General features: G+C 40.7%; 1 protein-coding gene across 1 annotated transcript in view; it reads right to left on the bottom strand.

The window, feature by feature from the left end:
• Positions 1-1,116: 1,116 nt before the first annotated feature.
• ZC3H6 (zinc finger CCCH-type containing 6) overlaps positions 1,117-22,744 on the bottom strand; it is a 61,902-nt gene continuing 40,274 nt past the window's right edge. Inside the window, exons 7-12 of the mRNA XM_089689572.1 lie at positions 20,544-20,657; positions 19,241-19,348; positions 15,980-16,050; positions 11,793-12,151; positions 8,698-8,796; positions 1,117-7,702 (exon numbers count right to left, since the gene is read on the bottom strand). Coding sequence (XP_089545698.1) covers positions 6,207-7,702; positions 8,698-8,796; positions 11,793-12,151; positions 15,980-16,050; positions 19,241-19,348; positions 20,544-20,657 — 2,247 coding nt within the window. The 3' untranslated portion in view covers positions 1,117-6,206. The remainder of the gene's footprint in view (positions 7,703-8,697; positions 8,797-11,792; positions 12,152-15,979; positions 16,051-19,240; positions 19,349-20,543; positions 20,658-22,744) is intronic.

Below are 22,744 nucleotides of genomic sequence, written 5' to 3' on the forward strand. Positions count from 1 at the left end.
GCACACTTACTGAGCTGTCATACACAGTTTCCTGTCATTGTTTATGTTCAGCAGCTTTCACTCACTGACAGCCAATTGCAGCGATCACCTGACAAGGAAGCCTGCCACTGCTGGGCGGGAGAGGCAAGGAGTTAACAAGACAGTAGTTTCCCACTGACCTTGTCTTCAATATATCACAGCAATAAACTCAAATTCAAGGGGAAGTAGGGCCAAAGCTATTTTGGCCCTACTACTCCTGTGGGTCACAGGAGTGCACTTTGTTCTGCACTCCTGTGACCTGTATTCAGCCAACAGTGGGCTAAAGTCCACTATCGGTTGATGTCACTGAGCCAGTCCAGGCTAAAGTGGCATTAAAGGTTTGACTTAAAAAAAAAAAAAAAACTTGGCATACTTACCTGCTCTGTGCAGTGGTTTTGCACAGAGCAGCCTCGATTATCTTCCCTTTGAGTCCCCTACCAGCGCTCCTGACTCCTCCCCCTTGACCAGTGCAGCAGTAACATGCCAGTTCCTATGGGGGCACTAGTGCATACTCGCTCTCAAGAAGCTCTATGCATCCATAAGACACATAGAGCTGTGGTTTGGCCCCTGCTCTCTCCACATTGGTGCACTGGCTGTGATTGACAGCAGCGGGAGCCAATCTCCCGCTGCTCTCTCAGCCAATGAGGAGAGGTTGTCCCGGGATAGCTGAAGCCCTCATGCACATGGGTGGAACAGCAACACATTAGCTTTTTTTTTTACCTTCATGCGTATAATGCATGAAGGTAAAATCTTTCTGCCTTTAGAACCACTTTAAAGTCGCGATCCACCCAGATTCCTGATCAGCATCTGGCTCAGCCACTCAGACTGCCAATGAGAGCCAGAGCCAGCCACCCTCCCTTCCACAGTCCACTGTTCCAGTGAGCACTGAAGGAGCAGAGAAGAGAGCTGGTGATAGTCACAAAGAACTCAACAGTCTTTGATTGCTCGGTTCTCAGTCTTAGACCTGGCAGGGTACAGATGGTGCATCCACCTAGGTAAGTATGTGGGGGGGGGGGGGTTTATTTTTTATTTTTTTTAAATCTTGAATTTCACTTTTAAAATGACAGACTACTCTGAATAAAGGATAGAAAAAAAACATAACAAACAAAAGCCTTCTGTATTTGATATACTTTCCTGGTGTATTCTGTGGAAAGGTGAACGGAAAGGCATACAATATAAGAGTATAACATATACTTCCAATAGTTTTACAAGCAAAATAACAATTTAATCCTGTACACTACAATGGACTAATTTTTTTGTGTGTTTAAATATTTAGTTAAAATGGTATAAACAATCAATAACAAGTACTGAAAAGGCAATAACAAAAAATGCAAATACAAAAGGATTCCATGCAAAATACATTAACACAATTCTCTAAACTACATACGTACAATTACACGACGGTGTCTGTGAAAACTAAATAAAAAAGAAAAAACAAAATAATCTTTGGACAGTCTGTCCTTCATTTTTGCAGTACTGCCCTAAGACTTTTCAATTTTTACAAGTACATAATAAAATTGTTTAAAATGTTGTTATTATTGTTATACATGAAGCATGGTTTTACGTACTGTACAGTTTAAATTTCATCATCAGTAATAAAATGCTTTATACATTTGAACGGGGATCAAGAGAAGTTTTTTTTTGTTTCTGTCATTAAGTAGCAGACAAAGCTCCAAAGTAGGAGGGCACAGAAGGTAGACAACGTCCTTGTTTCTTTATAGAACATTTTTGAAGTAATAAAGCTGAAGTTTAGATACGAAAAAATCTCTTTAGTTTTAGTGAGCTACCTTACCTGTAATGGCGCATGTCCCACGTTGAGGCAGCTGGATGCTGGAGAAATCTCCAGTGCAGGGATGCCCTGTCCTCTTCCTGTCTCTGAACTCTCGCTGAGGGGGGTTAATAGCTTCTTGTCTTCTGTGATGTTTCTGACCGCCCCTCCCTCCTCCATTTCTTTCACTGCCTGTAACATGATCTGTGAATGGATGAGAGAATCTTCTGACTCAAGAGACACCCCTTCATTCACGGATGGTGCAGTGAAAGCAATGAAAGAATGTTTCTCAATAGAGGAGGAGGTAAGTCCATTGGAAACTTGTTCACAGCAGTGCCATAAAACTAAGCTATTAACCCTTTGCAGTGCCAGGAAATGCAGCAGCATGAAGAGGACAGGGCAGCCCTGCACAGATTTCTACTGGATCCACCTGCCTGCACAACACAGGACATACATACTTCATTGCATTTTATTTAGTTAGCTCACTAATGCTATAGAGATTTTTTTTTTTGGCTAAACTTCTGCTTAAGGCTCCTTTCACATGAAGCAGAGCAGATCCCCTGCTGAATTGGAGCCAAACAGGATGGATGTCAATTTATTTTGACATCTGTGCCCATTCAGTTACGTGATAGTTCTGTGGGTGGCCGAGTGTACACAGACTATGGTCCACTTGCATCAGGCTACCTCCAATCCATCACATTTAGTTCCGCAATCACGGAAAAAGGATGCAGTCTGTTTTTTTTCCAGACCTGGAACAAACTCGGATGTAAACAGACACAAATCTGTTTAAATCCAACCATCCACTGGACTGCATGGAGCTTCTAATCAGGTCGGCCTTAAAATGTGACAAGTGGACCTGACCGGAAAGCCTGTGTGAAAGGGCCCTATGGTCATAAAGTAAATCAGTCATACTATTGTTTTCGTATTCGGTCTTTCATATAAAGACTTCCAGCGCCAGAGGTAAGCCTAGAGTGTCTCATAAACTTCCCTAATACTTAGAGCTCATCTCTGGGCAAATTGCTATATTTTACATATAAAATACATATATATAGGTGCTATTTTACCTGCCATATTTTGTATTTCTGTACAACCAGCCCTGGGATTAACACATTAAGACATGATTTTTCTCTACTGTAGTTCAGTAACACTTGCGGTGTTGTCCCTCCCCCAGCTTGTGACTGGACAGTGAAAATAGAAGCAGCAGACTGATAAAATCTTCTCTTTGTTCTCCCCCCATATCAGTATGTTCCTTGGTATCACAACTGTTTGGCTCCTTGTCCTGCTTTTCCTTCCCCTATACAAAGACTGCAAAAGGCTGATACCAAGCCAAATTCAGGTACTTTCCCTGCTTGTATGTAAACAAAAAACATTTATAGGTGTATTGATAAATACAGAACTGCATTTATTTGGGCCATTTTTATCGGTCTGGGGTTCAGCTTTAAAGTGATAATAAACCCTCAGTTTCAACAGCAGATCTAATCACTTGCTGAGTGTGCAGCTACCATTTAATCCTTGCCTATGTTACAGTTTAAGTTGCTGCCTAGACCCTTTTCCCAGGTGTCATGTTGCAGGGTGGCTCCCTTGTCTTGCAGCATCCTATGGGGCCACCCTTGCAAGTAGGGAAGGACAAGAGTAGTACATCAACAGAAACACACAGCCCCATAGGATAGGATGGCATAGCACTCTTCTGCTCCTCTCCCCCCCCCTTCTACAAGCTAACAGATTGACCAAAATCTTAATTGTCCATCACTAACGTTTTCCTGCAAAGACCAGAAGTTCAGGGAAGCACAACAGAGCAGGGACGAGCAGCATTTAAAGTTGTAGATTGCAAATGCTGGGGTAAGTATTTTGAGATTGGGGGAAAAGGGATCCTTCACAGGGATCTATTAATGGGATGACTACAAGACCCACCTGCCACTGTGGCAGACACACAGACTGTGGTGATGCCACAGCACTTTTGGTCCATTGTTTACTTCCTCTTGCCCCATAACAAAAACTCTGTAAGCAGAGGGCTCAGATATTAACAATGCAGGAGCATGATTTTTGCCCCATACCACCCCATGATACACTGAATACGGTGCAGTGCTCTGCAGGCTTCAATGCAAAAATGTAATAAATGCCATTTTTTTTCAATTAACGTGGATGCATTTTTTTTACAAAAGGTAGACTGAGCTCTAAATCTGTTTTTCCGTTGTTTAGAATGCACATAATAGTTAAAAGTAAAATACGCTAAAAACGTAACTTTTGCCATAAATCTGGGAATCAGAGCTTCCTCACTAGGTGTACGGTTTGTGACAGAACCCCTCAACCTAAATATTGGTGCTTCCAAATCCTCTTGATACACCATATGACCAATACTGTTGGCACTGGACACTTGACCTGCTGAGAGAAACAGACTCAGTGTATCCTCTTGCTCCTCTGTCTTTCCTTTGGTTTCTTTGAACCAATTCCACCCAACAGTTTTGCATTCTAGCAATGCTGTGAAACCACCATACAAAACAGGTGCCAGGTTTTCATTTTGTTTTTTTAAATGGAATTCAAATCACATTTAGAAATCATAAGCAGCCAATACAGTGTCTGATGGTTACTTAAAGAACCTGATTATACTCTGAAATCCAATTTCACTTAAAGCTGAAGTCCAGGCACAAACATTTTATTATATTCCTCAATAGCCACAAAGGAAATAAATTCACTTTCTGTGCATCAAATGGCTTTGCAAACCCAGATATCACCTTGTAAAAAATAGTGGTGACATCATGGATGTACTGCATATAGTCTGTGCAGAGGGCAGAGCTGTGAGAGGAACCAAACAGGTCCACAAACAGGTCCATACTGCCTGTAGAAAATTACAGGAGTGGGGATAGAAGACTAGTCATCCTGCACAAGAAGAGAGAGCAGCAGTGACTGGTCTTCATTACAGGAAGCTCCTGCACAGAGGCATTGCTTCTCAATGGATTACTGCACAGATCTGGAAGAAACAGACAAAAGATACCAAGATTAAAGTAAGAATGCACGTCTTTTGTATTTAGAAAATACACGATTATCCAGTTTAGATTTATGATGGAATGCACCAAAAGGGAAGAGCATATCAACCTTCTTAACCCTCTTCCTCATACTGTCAGCTACTTGATGGAAGGTTCATCATAAAGTTCATCTGTCATTAAAGGTGACAGTTAGAAATAAACACAGAATACATTCTATGTACTGCCAGGTGCTCATTAGTATGACTTAGTAGAAAGGTAGGACACCTCAAGAATAAAGGAAGCAGCAAAGGGCACCAACTAAGTGCAGTATATTCCTTTATATATCGCAGAGATCACTTCAGTCTCATTGAGGAGCTGGCACGAATATTTTCGGACCTATGAACCTTCTAGTATAATCCTAGACCTCCATTCATGTGTATAATTATGTTGTAGTTCAGCTGTATTCCTACCTGTGCCAATTGACTAATCCTTAAGAAATCTCAATTCCCGGAGTCCTGTAGTCTTCATAATTTTGACTTTTCCAACCCCTCTAGAGAGCTGTAGGCTGTACTGAGGATGGTCATTATCTTCTTCCCGCCGGCCATACGCATATATGCGGCCTCTTGGCGGGTGGGTCTTAGCGCAAAGCAGCTGTGTATATGCAGCCCTGTAAAAGCAACATACTGTGCTGAGAGCGTGCTCCCAGCATGGGAGCCGGCAGGGATCAATAAGCTCCCAATGCATACTTGCGATCAAGAGCTTTTGGATCATGAAACCACTGTGACAGCCAATCACAGCTGTCACATGACCCGAAAGCCTGCCTCTGCCTCCCAGCATCTTTAAGCTCTTAAAGGGTTGGAAGGCAGCAGCGGGAAGAGGTTAACACTGATTTTACAGAAATCAGAAGGTGCATATTGTACACCGAAAGGGGTCTGAAGATCTATTGTCTCCCAAAGAACTTTTGCACCACAATTTCTAGTAGGTCATACTAAACGGCACGTGGCAGTATATAGTATAAAGCTGTGCAGATTTCCTCCGGTCTCTTGTATGAACATGTTTGGTATTACTGTACTGACCTATACATTTTAACTCTGTGCCTTAAAGTCAATATAGCTAATTTACAATATATTGCTTTATACCATACAGTCATACGAATGTGCCAATAGATTGTACACGTGTCATCATCACATTGTGGCCTATGTACAGTGAAAGTGCGTTACTGAAACCTATTTTGTAAGGAATAATCACAAAATTTACCATTACATGAGAATCTGAAATACAACACCACGGGAAATGCACTTGCCGCAGCTTATGCCCGCATTGAAATAAATCAGAGGAGATCAGAGATGCGGTCATAATTTATAAATAAATAGGGGTGTGGAATAAAGCCAGCTAGAAACCAGTAGGGAGAGGGTTAACAACTATGTACAACATGGCTCCTCCAGTATAGGTTACAGTTAGCAAAATGGAGAAGCTGTGGGGTCGAAGGTTTTGAAAACATCCTTCAAAGGTTTGTCATCTTCTGGCTCAGCCTCAGTGTTAGCATCTGATACCTGGCTGGCAGTTCCTGTTGACTTGGTTTGTCTTGGATCGTTGTACTGGGGCCTGATAAGTCCTGATAAGGCCTGGATTGGCAGGTTATGAACAGCGGGTGCAGAAGCTGGCTGTACTGCTGGAGGTTGATCTGCTGTTGCCTGTTTCTCATCTGAGTTCTCAGGTTTGTTCTCAATCTCCTCAGAGCTCTGAGCATCTTTGTCTAATGCCACTCCTTCTGTTGAGCTCACAGGTTGCTGCACACTGTCCATTGCTTCAGGCTCAGCAGATGGCCTGTTCATATCAGCTGGTTTCTTCTGATGGTCTTCATTATCTCCTGTCGCAGTTGACAAAGGCTCTGAAGAAGAAGTGGCTGCACTGTCACGAGGACTGTACAAACTGATATTCTTCAGTATTGACCCTGGGGATCCCAGTCTACTACTTGATGGGGACAATTTAGGAGTATATGTTGAAAGGGCATCCTGAGGCGGTTTAACAGACGTTGGTGATGACCCAACAGCTGACCTGGCTGCCAGGCGGGGGTCAACTTTTTGAGGCAACAAATCTTTTATTGCTCCAGGTTGGGTATCAGAGCTTGGAGACCGGTGAAATCTTGATTGAAGGTTTTTCTGAAGCCGAGGATCACTCGGCTTGTTAGTCGCATGTGAGTCGGTTGGATCTGTAAAGTTACTTCTGGCTGACATATTTGCTTGTTTGGTTTTTGATTCCAGTCTTGGATCCAACCTTTCTAACCGTGGATCTAGGCCAGAATGGTGCACTTCACTCAGACTCCTTGACCTGTTAAGTCTCTGATCAGCTATAAGTGGAGGTAATGGCAAATTTATTGAGGATACAGGGTCAGGTTTAGGAGGGGGTACAGGAAGTAAATCCTCAGGAGCCCAGACAATTAGTTTGGCAAAGTTGGGTTTTGACAATATAATGTCCATTTTAATGTGACTGAACTGTCTCAGTTTACGTCGTGGGTCCCTCAGAGTCACACCTGGTAACATTTCTAATGGAATTATAGCTGCCTTCTCTCTCAATTCCCTTTCAGCATCTTCATCATCTTCATCCACCACTTTCTGCTGCTTGGAAATACCCCCAGGCTGAACAGGTTGACTGGCAGTGGAGGTCTCATTCAGTTTAATTTTTCTGGGGTCACGAGCCACTCTTGGGTCAGCAGACACATTCTCTCCTTGATGGCCTGGACTTTGCCCCTGAGAGGGTCTTACTCGGGGGTCAAATATTTGCCCTGAACCCGCCCTGTCTTTTGTCAGCCTTGGGTCGTTACTTTGAGGGACGAGCTTCTGTTCTGTGGAGTTAGCCCGTGCTAACTTGGCTTGGTTTCGAAGTGTTTTTAGGATTGAACTCACACCGCTGCCATCCTCTTCTTCACTGCTATACCAGTTTGCAAACTCATCTAAAGAAAAGAATAAGAGGAAAGTATAATAAGATAATCAAGAATGTAGTACTAGAATGTGTGTATCTAATATCTAATAGATTGTCATTCTTGAGCAATCCATTATCTATTTTTATCCCACTGTTAATATGAGAAAAAAAAGGAAACCCTTTTAAAGAAAGAAATAATTTCACACCTATAGCTGCCAACCAGCAGGGAGCTAAGTATTTTTTGACGGAATGTGAATCACCCAACCAAGTAGTCTGTTAATCAAGGGAGTTAAAACATAAGTCAAATAAATTTGGCTTTAATGGATAGGTTTCATAACAGAAAGTAGAACATATTTTTTTTTTCATTTATATAACAAAATAAAAAACAAAAAAAACTGTGGTGACTAAATACCACCAAAATACCACCACACTACTTGTGTGGAAAAATGTAATTTGGGTACAGAGTTGCATAACTAAGCAATTGCCAGTTAAAGTAGCACAGTGCTAAATAGCAAAAAATCTTCTGGTCATGAAGGGGGTAAAACCTTTGGGAGGTCAAGTGGGTAAAGAAAACCTGTAATGTTCTTTGTGCAGGAACACAAAGCAACTAGTAACCTGTGTGCCTGGTGGAAATGTATGGCCCTCTGCCTATCTCTATCTGGGCAGAGGTGATCAAACAAACACAGTAAGCATCTAAATTCACTGAGACTTGGCTGGTTTTATCACTGGACAGGGAGTAGAGGTTACCAACACTTCGCAACAAAATTAGGAAAAGCCAGGTAACAAAATAATAATAACAAAATAATAAACTATCACGATGACAAAAGAAAAAAAAAGGATTCCTTGATAATAAAGGCAACTGTGGGCATCGTGTTGTACCTGATGCACAGTTGTATATTTTAAACATTTAAAATGGAGTACATATTTACTTTAAGGAATGTCTTCTTATGTGACAAAATGTAATTGCTGTCTGTGCATTTCATGAGATTATCCCGTCTGAGTCTATACAATGAACTGTGTACATACCTTCCTCTCTGCTCACTGATCTTTGCGGGGGAGGTGGCTGGCTGCTTTCTGCACCATCTAAGTTTTTGCCAATTCTTGAGAACAAAACTTTACACACAGCTGAAAATAAACATGTAACAATTCACAACTTAGCAGGCATTAAAGTATTCAGACTACCGTGAAAGATTTCCTGTCAAACCCCTTTATGTTTCAAAAACTAAAATAAACATTCTTAATTCAGCATTGCTCAAACCTAAGTAGAGACTTGTTTCTGTACATTAAAATACTGATACAACACATGCAAGTTCCAAACGACAGTGGTGCAATTGCAAAAAAAAAAAAAAAAAAAGTCTCTGTTTAATTTTTCCAGGAACACTAATTTTTCTCTAGGTGTCTTTACCTTATTATGTATACACAAGCAGTGCAATTATTCAGTCAGGGTGTTTTGACAAAAGAATGTTTCAGAATACAGTGCCTTGAAATACCCCTTGAAATTTTCCACATTTTGTCATGTTTACAACCAAAAACGTAAATGTATTTTACTGGGATTTTGTGTGATAGACCAACACAAAGTGGCACATAATTGTAAAGTGGAAGGAAAATGATTTTTTACAAATAAATATCTGAAAAGTGTGGCGTGCATTTGTATTCAGCCCCCTTTACTCTGATATCCTTAACTAAAATCAAGTAGAACCCATTGCCTTCAAAAGTCACCTAATTAGTAAATAGAGTCCACCTCTGTGTAATTTTATATCCGTATAAAACACAGCTGTTCTGTGAAACCCTCAGAGGTTTGTTAGAGAACATTAGTGAACAAACAAAATCATGAAGGCCAAAAAACACACCAGACAGGTCAGGGATAAAGTTGTGAAGAAGATGATTAAAGCAGGGTTAGGTTACAAAAGAAATATCCCAAGCTTTGAACATTTCACGGAGGACTGTCCAATCCGTCATCCGAAAATGGAAAGAGTATGGCACAACTGGAAACCTACCAAGACATGGCCGTCCATCTAAACTGACAGGCCGGGCAAGGAGAGCATTATTCAAGGAAGCAGCAAAGAGGCCCATGTTAACTCTGAAGGAGCTGCAGAGATCCACAGCTCAGGTGGAAGAATCTGATCACAGGACAACTATTAGTCATGCACTCCATAAATCTGGCCTTTATGGAAGAGTGGCAAGAAGAAAGCCATTGTTGAAAAAAACTATAAGAAGTCCCATTTGCAGTTTGCAAGAAGCCATGTGGGGGACACAGCAAACATGTGGAAGAAGGTGCTCTGGTCAGATGAGAACAAAATTGAACTTTCTGGCCTAAAAGCAAAACGCTATGTGTGCCGGAAAACTAACACTGCACATCACCCAGAACACACCATCTCCACCATGAAACATGGTGGTGGCAGCATCATGTTGTGGGGATGCTTTTCTTCAGCAGGGACAGGGAAGCTGGTCAGAGTTGATGGGAAGATGTATGGAGGCAAATAAAGGGCAATCTTAGAAGAAAACTTATTAAGAGTCTGCAAAAGACTTGAGATTGGAGCGGAGGTTCACCTTCCAGCACAACAACAACCCTAAACATACAACCAGAGCTACAATGGAATGGTTTAGGTCAAAACATATTCATGCGTTAGAATGACCCAGTCAAAGTCCAGACCTAAATCCGGCTGAGAATCTGTGGCAAGACTTGAAAATTGCTGTTCACAGACGCTCTCCGTCCACTCTGACAGAGCTTGAGCGAATCTGCATTCGACTCTCTAGATGTGCAAAGCTGGTAGAGGAATCCCCAAAAGGACTTGCAGCTGTAATTTCAGCAAAAAGTGGTTCTACAAAAGTACTAACTCCGGGGGCTGAATACAAATGCATGCAACACTTTTCACATTATTTGTACATTTTGAAAATGTATAATTTTCCTTCCACTTTATATTTGTCCATCACATAAAATCCCAATAAAATACATTTACGTTTTTGGTTGTAACATGACAAAATGTGTAACGTCTCAAGGGGTATGAATACTTTTTCAGGGCACTGTACATATTAAAGTTGAACTTTAATTCAGCTATTTTGTGCAATGTGCTCAATTACTAAGGGTTGAGTCCAAAGAGTTGCATGCCACCTTACGGACTTATCACTTTAATTTACAATTTGCATTTCCACTGAGCATCATGAACATAGTTATTGCTATACTGCTAGCAAACTGACGCTGGACCTGTTGGTCTTATCTCTTTTATTATATCGGACATTTTTATGGCAGCCTCTAAATCCACGAGGTGGCATGCACCTCATTGGACCTAAAGTGGAGCTCCAGTCTACCCTCAAAAAATGAAAAATACTGTAGCTGCTGACTTTTAATACAAGAACAGTTACCAGTCCAGGGATCCACAGGTGCCCCCACCTGAGCCAGTTCTTCAATCGGCTTTGGGTGCAGGGGCCACCATCTTGAGTAAGGGAAACCAGCAGTTTCCTGCCCTGCTACTCTGTGTGACTGGTCCTGCAGTCATCTGTGTGTGTCCCAGAAAGCTGCGGGGGGGGGGCAGAAGGAGGGGCCAAAAGCATTCTTACGTGGGAGTGGATACCTGCCCAAACCAGGTACCAGTTGCTCCCCAAAAAAAGTGCCAAATGGGGCAGTGGGGGGGAGAAGGCAAACAAGCGCAACTTCCTCATTTGGGTGAAGTTCCACTTTAATAGTATGCCATCTCATTTTACAAAGTGGCTAAACTCCTATAGTTCAGCTTTAAGAATAGTGAATACTTGAAGGGGCAACATGAGTGCCTACAATAAAATTCACACATCTGTAATTGGCAATTTAGGGTATTATTAGTATGTGATGTTCTAAAAGTTTAAAACCGTTATTGGAAAAGAAACAATTTTATTAGAACAGAAAAGATAGCATTCTTAGACATACAGCAAACCATAAATCAAAATCTTGTAAGTAGGTGGCACTGCGTGTAGAAACTGGAAATTTAGCTCCTGTTATTAGCCAAATCATTAAAAAAAAAATTCTGCAGCAGAGGATACATTTAAAAATCAAACATGCTGCTCCACTTTTAGTACAGTAGATCTGAATTTCAAAACAAGTTAGAAGACACTTTCAAATAAGACAAGAAACAACAGATTTAACTCACATTCTGATAGGTTTGTAGACTGCACATGGTGAACAGCCTGCTGAGAGTAGTAGTTATCATAGTATCCAGGAGCATTTTGGGAGTGCTGATAGCTGTTTTGCGGTTGCATGCTGTGCGTTTTCTCTTCTGAGGTTTGGAGGAAAGGAGGTCCAGGAGTACCATTACCATCTCTCTGGTGGTTTTGGCCGTGGCCTTGTGCTGAGGACTGGTTAAATGATATGTTCATTCCCTGGTTGCCATACATTGGCATAGACTGTGGTGGTGATGTCATAGGTCCTGGTTCTGGGAGGGGCTCTGAGTTGTACATTGATGGGTGGTTTCCCGTAAACGGCATGTATGGCTGATTGTAATACTTCCCTCTACAGTAAAGATAACAAGGCACATTTTAGTCATGTGACCATAAATGACTAACACCACTGTCATGTGACCAGTGCCAACCTTAGTATTCAAAAACAAGATGCATTTCTGCAAAAGGAGAACATCAAATTAAGAGTTCTTCACAAATGGGTGCTTGTTCCTAATTTATGATTAAAGTCTAACTGAACCTTCAGTTTAAATCCATTAAATACAGTCCAGGTGCATCGATACACAAGGCATTTAATGTCTTACAGTTCATTTTTCTTTCAAATACAGCCTGTCCCCTACCAGCGATGCAAAGTAGGACACCTGTTCTCTGTGTGGAAGCAGTGTTCTCTCTGAGAAATCAGATAACCCCTGCTGAGTCCGACCTAAAGCTCTGCCATTCGCAAAGCTTATTTTCTGTAGTGATTGCAGGGCTATAGCTATAATGGGGGTGTGTGTGCAATCTCTGCTTCCACACAGAGAGCAAGGGTCCTACTCTGCACCAAGCTGGCAGGGAACAGGCTTTTCTACTCAAGCTTTGACTGATTTTTAAACACCACAAACTATAATACTTTGTACACTTCTGATACATCTGGAATGCATTTAGCTAGTTTAAAAGCTGAGGTTACCTTTAAAAAAAATAATAAATGCACATACTGTATCTCTGCATGAAAAAAAAAAGTGTATTTATTTTTTATCACAGGAGCCTGCAAAGTAATGCACCCCCGACTGCGGATGTAACGTTGGGCTCCTGAAAACACTTCCTCCACCTCTCTGCCCATACATCTGTAGGGCTTTCAGTTGCAAGAGGTGGAGGAAGAGTCAATGAACTACAAGTGGGCTGATAACCCCTTCGTAGTCCATTGAGAACTACAAGTCCGTCTGCCGCAGTGGCACACAGAACTTTTAGTTCATTCACAGATCTCTGTGAATTAATGATATGGCTGTGAGGGTGAAACGCCGCACAGCCGTGCAAAAAACATAAAAAGTTGTCTTGGGCAGACTTTGCACCATGGTACATTCTAAATATGGGTGTTACATGTAGCATGGTGCAAAAGGTGAACTTCGGACTTAAATGAAAGTTCAACTGGGTTTAAACAACAATATATTCAAATAGACCTTTGCCATTCAAGTTTGAAATCTGATATACAATGGTATTAAAATTTTTGTATTCAGTACACCATAAAATGAGGGGCAACAGAGCACAGATGTTTTTCCTTTAAAAAAAACACACAAACCGCTACCACTGGGACCCTTACTTATTGCTGTAGCGGAGTACTGTGGTGTCTGTCATGAAACCATGCCCCTTATAAAGCCAGCATTTGAACCACTCCACAAACTTGCATGCCTCTTTAACCGTTTGTTTCTCTTCCACACACATATGTACTATGCTCCTAAATTAAATCTAAGATTCATTACACTTTCTATAGATGTTTTGACACAGAGAATGAACCAGCAAAGAATCGCAGACTGACAACTAAGGACGGACAAATTAATTTACAATCCTCAATGTCCAACAATAACTTTATTTCTACTTTACAGCTGTATTTACATCTATGTAAGTGTTGTATTGTGTTAACACACACAATTTACTGTGTGTCATTGCATGCATGCCAACCTGCAATATTTATTATTTATTTCAGGTACTTATATAGCGCTGTCAATTTACGCAGTGCTTTACATATATATTATACATTCACATCAGTCCCTAACCCTCAAGGGGTGTACAATCTAAGGTAATATACTTACCTTAGCACTGACTACTAGCTAAAAGCAATATACTACATATGTGTTTTTCATTCATTCGGAACGACAACCCAATGCCCACATACAGTAAAAACAAATGCACCCGCCATACAGTGCATCACAATACCCAGATGTGAATGTACATGAGTTGCATCTATGAGCATTGTCTTGTATTCAAAGGTGCTTTTTTTTTTCTATATATATCGTTCAGAGCCCAATATGAACGGGCTGCTTGAATGTGGCATTTACCAATGCAGGTAAACAAGCGCATACAATACATGTGCATGGGAGATGTTAGAGGCAAGAGTGCAGGTGTATGCCCTTTTTCATATACATGCCTACTTGACTAACTTGGTACAACAACCTTTCAGTTCCTGCTCATGTGACTGAGGCGGTGATGATAGCATCCTTCATTCAAAAAGCTGACAACAGAACTAACAGCGTTACATCCTGACTCAGGACATTGTGTGATCTGCTTATCACAGCTGGTATGATGTGGATCTGACTTCAGAGTACACTTTTAATTTTTGAAGTGTATGACATCCATCAACACGTCGGACCCCTCAACATTGCTCTCCTTTTCATTCTACCCAGCTCTACAGCCTTCACCAAAGAGGGCTTCCTTTAGTTCACTAGAACAGTTGTCCCCAGACATTGGAAATCTGCTGCACCACCTTACGCATGTGAATTGGTGGATGAAATGCAGCTTCTGAAAAGAGTGGAAGGACGGACTACGCATTTATACATCAACAGAATGCATTTTGGCATCATTGGACCGATATGTAGACGTATGCCGCCTGACCCCCCCCCCCCGACCCCAAACCTTTCTGACCTCCCCACCCTTCTATCTGTCCCAGTTATTCCCGTTTTCTAATGCTATCTTCTTCTATTTCTCTCTAGTCAATTAGCAGAACACAAGTGTATGCTGGCATCAAAGTAGAACTGTGTGTATTTACTTTATATGGTTGCCTGAGAATATTCAGAAATCTTTTACTGTACGTTTCTAAAATTCTTTAGGGATCATTATGTCTGTATTTAGCTCCTGTACAGCCTAAGCTTCTTCCAGCTAAATATGTAGGAATACCTATTAGTATATGTTCCAAATAAACTTAAAATCAGATTAAAATTTTCAATAACACATCTTTAAAAAATTCTAGAGGACGTGTGATGTCATATTATAGGGCCCGCTGTCCTTAGCACTAACTACTAGCTACAGGCAGTATATAGACCAGAAGCACAGGGTAATCCTCAGCTGGTGTCACCCCTAGGTCTGAGCATATGTGTTATACCAGCAATGGGCAAACTACGGCCCGGCGGACCTTTTAATCCGGCCCGTGGAGCTAGGCTCCCGCTAGGCTCCTCTCACAGTCCGCCCTAAAGACCGGTGTAGCATGAAAATCTGTCTCCTATGAGGATCTGTCCCCCTCGACGTATCTGCGCATGTGCCGGAGATCGCCGATCGGCTGCTAATGCCTGAAACTGGCACATGCGCAGATACGTCGAGGGGGACAGATCCTCATAGGAGACAGATTTTCATGCTACACCGGAACGGCGCGGGAACACGGCGAGAGGAACGCGTGGAGCAAAGGTAAGTGAATTGACACAGGGGGGACTTGGGGACTTAATATGGGGGATGAATTAATATGGGGAATGAATTACTATATGGGGGATGAATTACTATATGGGGGATGAATTACTATATGGGGGATGAATTACTATGGGGGATGAATTACTATGGGGGATGAATTACTATGGGGGATGAATTACTATATGGGGGATGAATTACTATATGGGGGATGAATTACTATATGGGGGATGAATTACTATATGGGGGATGAATTACTATATGGGGGATTAATTACTATATGGGGGATTAATTACTATATGGGGGATTAATTACTATGCTTACTATGGGGGAATATTACTATACTTACTATGGATGACACATACACATCATTCATCTACTCTTGGTCCGGCCCCCGGGTCCAATATATGAACCCTTTGCGGCCCTCAAGTCAAAAAGTTTGCCCACCCCTGTGTTATACCTATCGCAAGGTAGACAATGTACAGACATCAAAGGGTAAACTGATTATACCAACCCATGTCGTGGCACCTCTTCTGCTTCCTCCTCCTCAAGCTGTAGCTGTTTTTCCTCTTCTGTGTTTAATACCTGCAGCCAGAACACAGCTTTGTTTAATATATTTTTTAAGAAAGATGCAGTCATCGGATGATCCCATATCCCTACACATCTGAACTGTTTCTATAAAAAATAAAGCACAGCAATCAGTAATCTGGGTAAGAGGCAACAACATATTTTGGTAGTTTATTTTTCTTGAATTACCTCTGTTACATCACTGTTATACTATTCTAAAAGTTTTGTTTTCTGTTTGTATTATCAGCTACTTTTGTATAATTGCATTCACATTCAATGCTTAAAAATGTTGCCAGCCATGATTTTATGTTTCATTCTGGCCTACTCATTCAGGACACTTTAGCAAGAGCTTTAAGGCGGCTTCATGATACCCCAGTGCGGTCCCACTGCGCTTTCGGCAAAGCACAGCTAACCCGTGGTTTTCATTAGTGGACCTATTTAGCGTGAGGTCTCCCTCCTTTTGTTCTTTCCTTTTCCTCTCTTGGCTGACTGACTGATATTCGTGGCTGGAACATACCCTGCACAGGTGAGCACATAAGATGTCATTTTGGGGCTCAGATTTAATCTAAAAGTTAAAACTGAGCTTTTTTTTATGGACTATAATTTTTGGATTTATACGTTTGTAGGACATTAAAGTGGTTATTGAAGTTTTTCCATGGTAGACTTTGGATGGTCCCCTCCTTTTATTTCTGTAATTGAAAATACAACATATACCCCTGCATGACAGGATATCTCTGAACAGTTTAAGGTGGATTTCATTCACAATGATTTCCTGGGCCCACATGATAAGGATATTTCTGATTGTTATACCTATGATTGTTTGTTATAGATCCCCAGAGGGGAGAACTATTACTTTACCCTACTATCCATCTGGTTATTGGATCACAGTGAAATCATTTGCAAAGCTTAAAAATCCTTGGGTGGATTTGTTACAATTTTAAGGTAGGTTGGTTTGAAGTGGACTGTTTAGCACACCCAAGTCATATCTTTGAATGAACTATTTTTTTTTATTTCCTACATTGTAGACTTTTGTCATGATGGGACGGCAACTGTTAAAATGTCCTTTTTGAAAATGTTTTTGGAGAATAGGGAGCCCAGATTAGCTGGTTGTAAGCTTTTGGGCAGCCTGTGGATGCTATTTCAGGTACCGAACTGTTACTAACCTCTCTTGAATGGTATACATTGAAGAACTAAAAACTATTATTAATCAGTATTCTATAAAATATATATATAAATAAATTGGGGGGGGGGAGCACTGTGGCACCCGGCTATGTGGGTCATCACTGGGTGCCTCGCCTTTCCTTCCCCCACCTTGGGTGTGGTAGACCAATCCTTTAGAACTGGCCAGTAAAATATTAGTTGGCTATTACTAATTGAATTTAGATTATATTAATCTATATTAATGCTATTTTTTCAAATTTTGATGTATAGATTTTCTCCTGATAAAGTGGACTTTATCCAAGAAACGCATCGGGCGAGCTTCTGCTATGTCATTTTGTGAACTTGATGCATCTTACAAGTGAAATATGTATTTTATTATGGTAAACTGTTGCAACAATTTTAATGAAACTGATGTTGTAATATGATCTATTCATTGTATTTGGATATAATAAAAATTAATGTTACTGTATAATGTTGTGCCTCAAAAGTCTATTAGACTTCGATTATGTAAAAAATATGTGTGTGTAACTCGCGAGCCACTAAAATATTCCTCTGGATTGCTAACATTTATCACATACGCAAACTGTGTAAAAAAGACCATATAACTAAAAAATGTTGCGCTCCCAATCTCTAACAAACTTATAAATTAGTGACTTCAAATTATATATCGATTAAAAACAAACAATATACCATACATAAATAAATGAATATCAAGTTAAATGTGATGTGAATCAAATAAAATTAAAAAAAAAAAAAAACAGTCCCATTACTCAAATAATAGTCCACAAAAAGGAATTTGTGATGACGTGATCTAAACACACCAAATGTGACTTTTCGTGAATCCTTAAATCATTAAAGATGTGCGCTCACCTCCTTACAAGCCTAACAGATAACAGATAGGCTTAATAGGCTTGTAATGTAAGGCTTGGGTGCAGCTGCTCAGCCATGGAAACTCATTCCATGAAGCTCTCTACGCACTGTTGTGCTAATCTGAAGGCCACATGAAGTTTGGAGGTCTTTAGCTATCGACCCTGCAGACAGTTGGCGACTTTCGCGCACTCTGCGCTTCAGCATGCGCTGACCCTGCTCTGTCATTTTACGTGGCCTACCACTTTGTGGCTGAGTTGCTGTTGTTCCCAGTTGCTCCCACTTTGTTATAACACCACTAACAGTTGAGCGTGGAATATTTAGCAGGAAGTTAATGTCGCGGATGGACTTATTGCACAGGTGGCAACCTAAAACTGTACCACGCTTGAATTCACTGAGCTCCTGAGAGCAACCCATTCTTTCACAAATAATTGTAGAAGCAGTCTGCATGCCTAGGTGCTTTTATACACCTGTGACCATAGAGTGATTGTAACACCTAAATCCAATGATTTGGAGGGGGGTGTCCCAATACTTTTGGCAATATAGTGTATGTCCAATTGACAGTTGTCGAAGACATTTCCACTAGCTTTGGAGAAATCTCTTACTTCCTGCTTACTATCTGGAACAGGAAGTGATGGGCAATCTCTCCAAAAGACACAGACAACAAAAAAAAAATTAAAAAAATAAAAAAAAAAAACTGACAGGGCTCTTCAGCACTCCCTGTTCTATCCAAAGCTATAACAAAAAGTTTTGGCTTTTTATACACTTAAATGTGACTTATTTTTTGATACTTTAACAGGATTTACTTCATTTTTGTTTTGCCAATTTTCTCAAGCTGCTGGTGTGGTTGGGTGGGGGGGTAAGTATTTATGTAAATGCAATAAATCTTATGTCAGCTGACATTGCCAGACAATTCTAGGGAAACTGTTTGGCAAGGTTGGACTTTTTAGGAGTATACAGCTGCAAAACTGGAAAAGTAAGTGTAGTCTGTGTCATGAAGAAAAAAAGCTGGTGCCCCAAAATTAAATTCTGAAACAGCTGAGGGCAACCAAGGAGTGCGACAGAGCTGCATATGGCCCAGAAAACCCCAATTTGACATGCATGCGCTATAGTAGCACACAATGTGCAAGAGTTTCACATCTTCTCAGCAATGGTTTACTATATAGGTTTGCTTACTCACCTTGTTCAGTAACTCTCTGCTGTCATCGTTAAGAGGCTCATGGGAAAATTTGCAGTTGTCTCCTTGGTAGCACTTTGCTCCAGTATGGTAAAATTTGCAAGGAAATTCATGTACGAAGCAGAAAAGTTAAGTAAAATAAATTTAGGAACAAGTTGTCAACTTGCAGTGTAATTTTGGTAGCATACCTATTCCTCTCCAAGATCATTTCCAGCCATTGCCGCATATGGAAGTAAAGGGTAATCTCTCTCTCATATTGAATATTGTTTAGTAATCAATGTTAATATAAACTGTATTTAATCATGTACTACTATAATGACCATTATCCAAGCAACACTTGTAATTATGGTATATACACCAGTAATTAACTCTACAGGAATTATATGATACATTTGTACCTGATAAGATTTCCCCACACGTCTCTTTTCTTTGTCTCCTTGGGTATTTGGTTCTCATGCAGATGTGGCATTGCAAAAGCAAAAACAAGAACAAATAGGCCTGCTTTCTGTCTGCCCCTTGCCACCCCCTTTCCCCAAACACAAACGGCTTTAAAAGAATAAACAAACCTTGTTACTGTGGCCCGGTCTCCTACACTTGCAAGAGGCACATGTGACGTTACCATGCTTCCTGACAAAGTTAGAAGCTTGAACTCCCTCAAGTGTACTCCAGCCTTTCAAGGGTGCATTCTCATGGAATCTCAAGCTGCACAGTGATGTCATCCTTTTTCTCCTGAATGTGTTGGAGGCAGGGGCCAAGATCTTTTTTTTTTTTTTTTTTTTTTGGGCGATTTACAAATGGTATATTGAAGCCATTTGTGGTAGGAGCAACAGTAGACTGGCAAAACAGCGGAACTTCCATTTGCCATAGAAGGTCCACTCAAAAGTATCAGTCTCATATAGTCAATAATTACTTAAATGGTACCTCCATTTCTAAATTCACCCACTGCATCAAACAACCTCTGCATCAAACAACCTCTACAGTGGCACTGAAAGGTTTTTAACCTTTTGTACCCCTCTACTGAGGGTATAAGATTGACCTTCCTCTACTGAGAGTATAAGTTTGGCTCTAATTTCATTCAGGTTTACATTACCGTAACAGACTTTATCTCCAATGGATGTATCACAAACAAAAAACTTCACAGATGGTAGAAGCTTATATATCAGACTTTCATTAGATGGCAGCACTGCAGCTGAACCCTAAAAAAAGGCTCTTTTAATACATACTAATGCAGTGCTAACTGAACACAAATATGTGAAGTAACAGAAATAAATAAAATAAAAAAATCATACTTGTGCCCTGAAAGGATATCATGCATATAGATGCATTTCTCTCCTCTTGTGCAATATCCTTGTATATAAAACTTACAAATTTCTTTCTTCTTTTCTATTTCTGCATCATGATCAAACTTACACTGCTCCCCCTAAAAGAAACAAAAAAAAAAGCAAAAAATATTATTAAAGTTAGGCAAACACAGTACTTCTCCATACATCTGCACTGTATGGCTGACACTAGAGTGTATGACCCAGAAAAAAAAAAATGAAACCTTACTTCCCAGGTTCTCAAAACTCTGGAGAGCACAGTCAGCAGCCCCCATCTTACACATTCAGCACACAATGGTCAGCACATCCCTCCATGCCTCAGGTCTTCAAAGTGTGGCCTGGGGGCCAAATGAAGCCCTTTGCTTACTTTTATCTGGCCCTTGGAGCATTAGTTCCTCCACTGTCAGCAACAGTGGAGCATAGTTCCTGGCACTGACACCAACCATGGGGCACTATTCCACCCACTGACACCAACGATGCGGCAACCGTTCCTTCTACTGACATCAATGATGGTGCACTATTCTTCCCCTTAATACCAAGGATGAGGCACTATTCCTCTCACTGACACCAACGATGGGGCACTATTCTTTCCCCTAATACAAAAGATGGGGCACCGTTCTTTCCCTTAATACTAAAGATGGGGTACTATTCCTCCCACTGACACCAACAGGGCACTATTTCTTCTCCAAGTACCAAAGTGGGGACACAATTTACTCCCACTGATGCCAGGACACTTTCAACTCCTGCTGGTTACATTTCGGCCCCCCCTAAAGTTTGATGGACAATAAACTGGCGCTTTGTTTAGAAAGTCTGGAGACCCTGTGCACTATGCTAATAAAACTTCACATTTATTTAGTAAGTTAAAAACAGTTTAGCCAAAAAAAAAAAAAATGTAACCACTTCCCCTCTCACACCTGTTCACCCCCCAGGGACCAGAGCAATTTTTAACTTCTGCTGTGGACCTGTTTATTCAGTGGTAACTTTGTCATTACTTAAGATAACATAATACATATATTGTTTTTTTTAAAAGACAAACAAGGTTTTCTTTTGGTGAATATAGTCTTGCAACAATGTTATTTTTGCACAATCCTTACATAACTAAATGCAACAAAACTAAAAAAAAATGCACTATTTTTGAGCAGTGTTTGTTTAAAAATAAACAGTGTTAGTGCATATGAAAAGTGTGCATTTTATTCTGTAATTTGTCCTGTTTAAGATGGCACTAAAATTATGATTCTGGTACAAAGCAAAAGTTATTTGCAAATGAAGAAAAAATTTTTTTCAATTTTGCAGTCAATGTGAAACGTGTAAATAAAAGTTAAAGGTGTAAAAATATTAACCGCTTCTCATCCGCCCTATAGCAGCAATACTGCTACAGGGCGGCACAGGTGTGCAAAACCATGTATATATACACTTAATTTTGACTCTCCACCATTCGCAGCCTTGGCTGTCAATCACCGGGTCCCAGCCGGTGCTTACTCACTGGCACCCGGTGATCGAGGAGCATTACCGTCGGAGGGAGATAACTGTATGTAAACAATACAGTTCTCTCCCCCCGTCAGCTCCTGCACAATGTTTTGCATGGCTCTGCATAGCAGAGCCCTGCAAAGCAGTGTGCTCACAGTGAAGCACACACAGCAAAACAGCACACAGTTAACCCTTTGATTTCCCCATATGTTAACCCCTTCCTGCCCAGTGCCATTAGTACAGTGTGAGTGCTTTTTATTAGCACTGATCACTGTATTGGTGTCACTGGGGATGTCAGTGGCACCAAGTGAGCCCAACCCCCCAGTGTCAGAATGCCCACAGTCCCGCTATATGTCGCTGATCGCCGCCATTACTAGTAAAAATAAAAAGTAAAAAAAATAATCCCAGTATATATACTATTTGTGGGTAAAAAAGGAAGTGAATTTCATTTGGATGCAGCGTTACATGACCGTGCAATTGTCAGTTAAAGAAACGCAGCGCCATAACGCAAAAAATGGCCTGGTCAGGAAGGGGGTTAAATCCTCTGGAGGGCAAGTGGTTAATTAACAAAGCAAACAAAAAAAGTTTTAATTACTAATAGTTTATGAAATAGAAATGAAAAAAAATAAAATCAGCTGGAAATAGTAATTAAACGGAGGAGAATAACAAGTTAATTAGGGCCAATTAGAGTAAATTAGGGGTTAATAAGGGGTTAAACAGC

Source organism: Staurois parvus, unplaced genomic scaffold, assembly GCF_062004578.1.
Source record: "Staurois parvus isolate SC_StPar_1 unplaced genomic scaffold, SC_StPar_1.0 ptg000486l, whole genome shotgun sequence".
NCBI lineage: Eukaryota > Metazoa > Chordata > Amphibia > Anura > Ranidae > Staurois > Staurois parvus.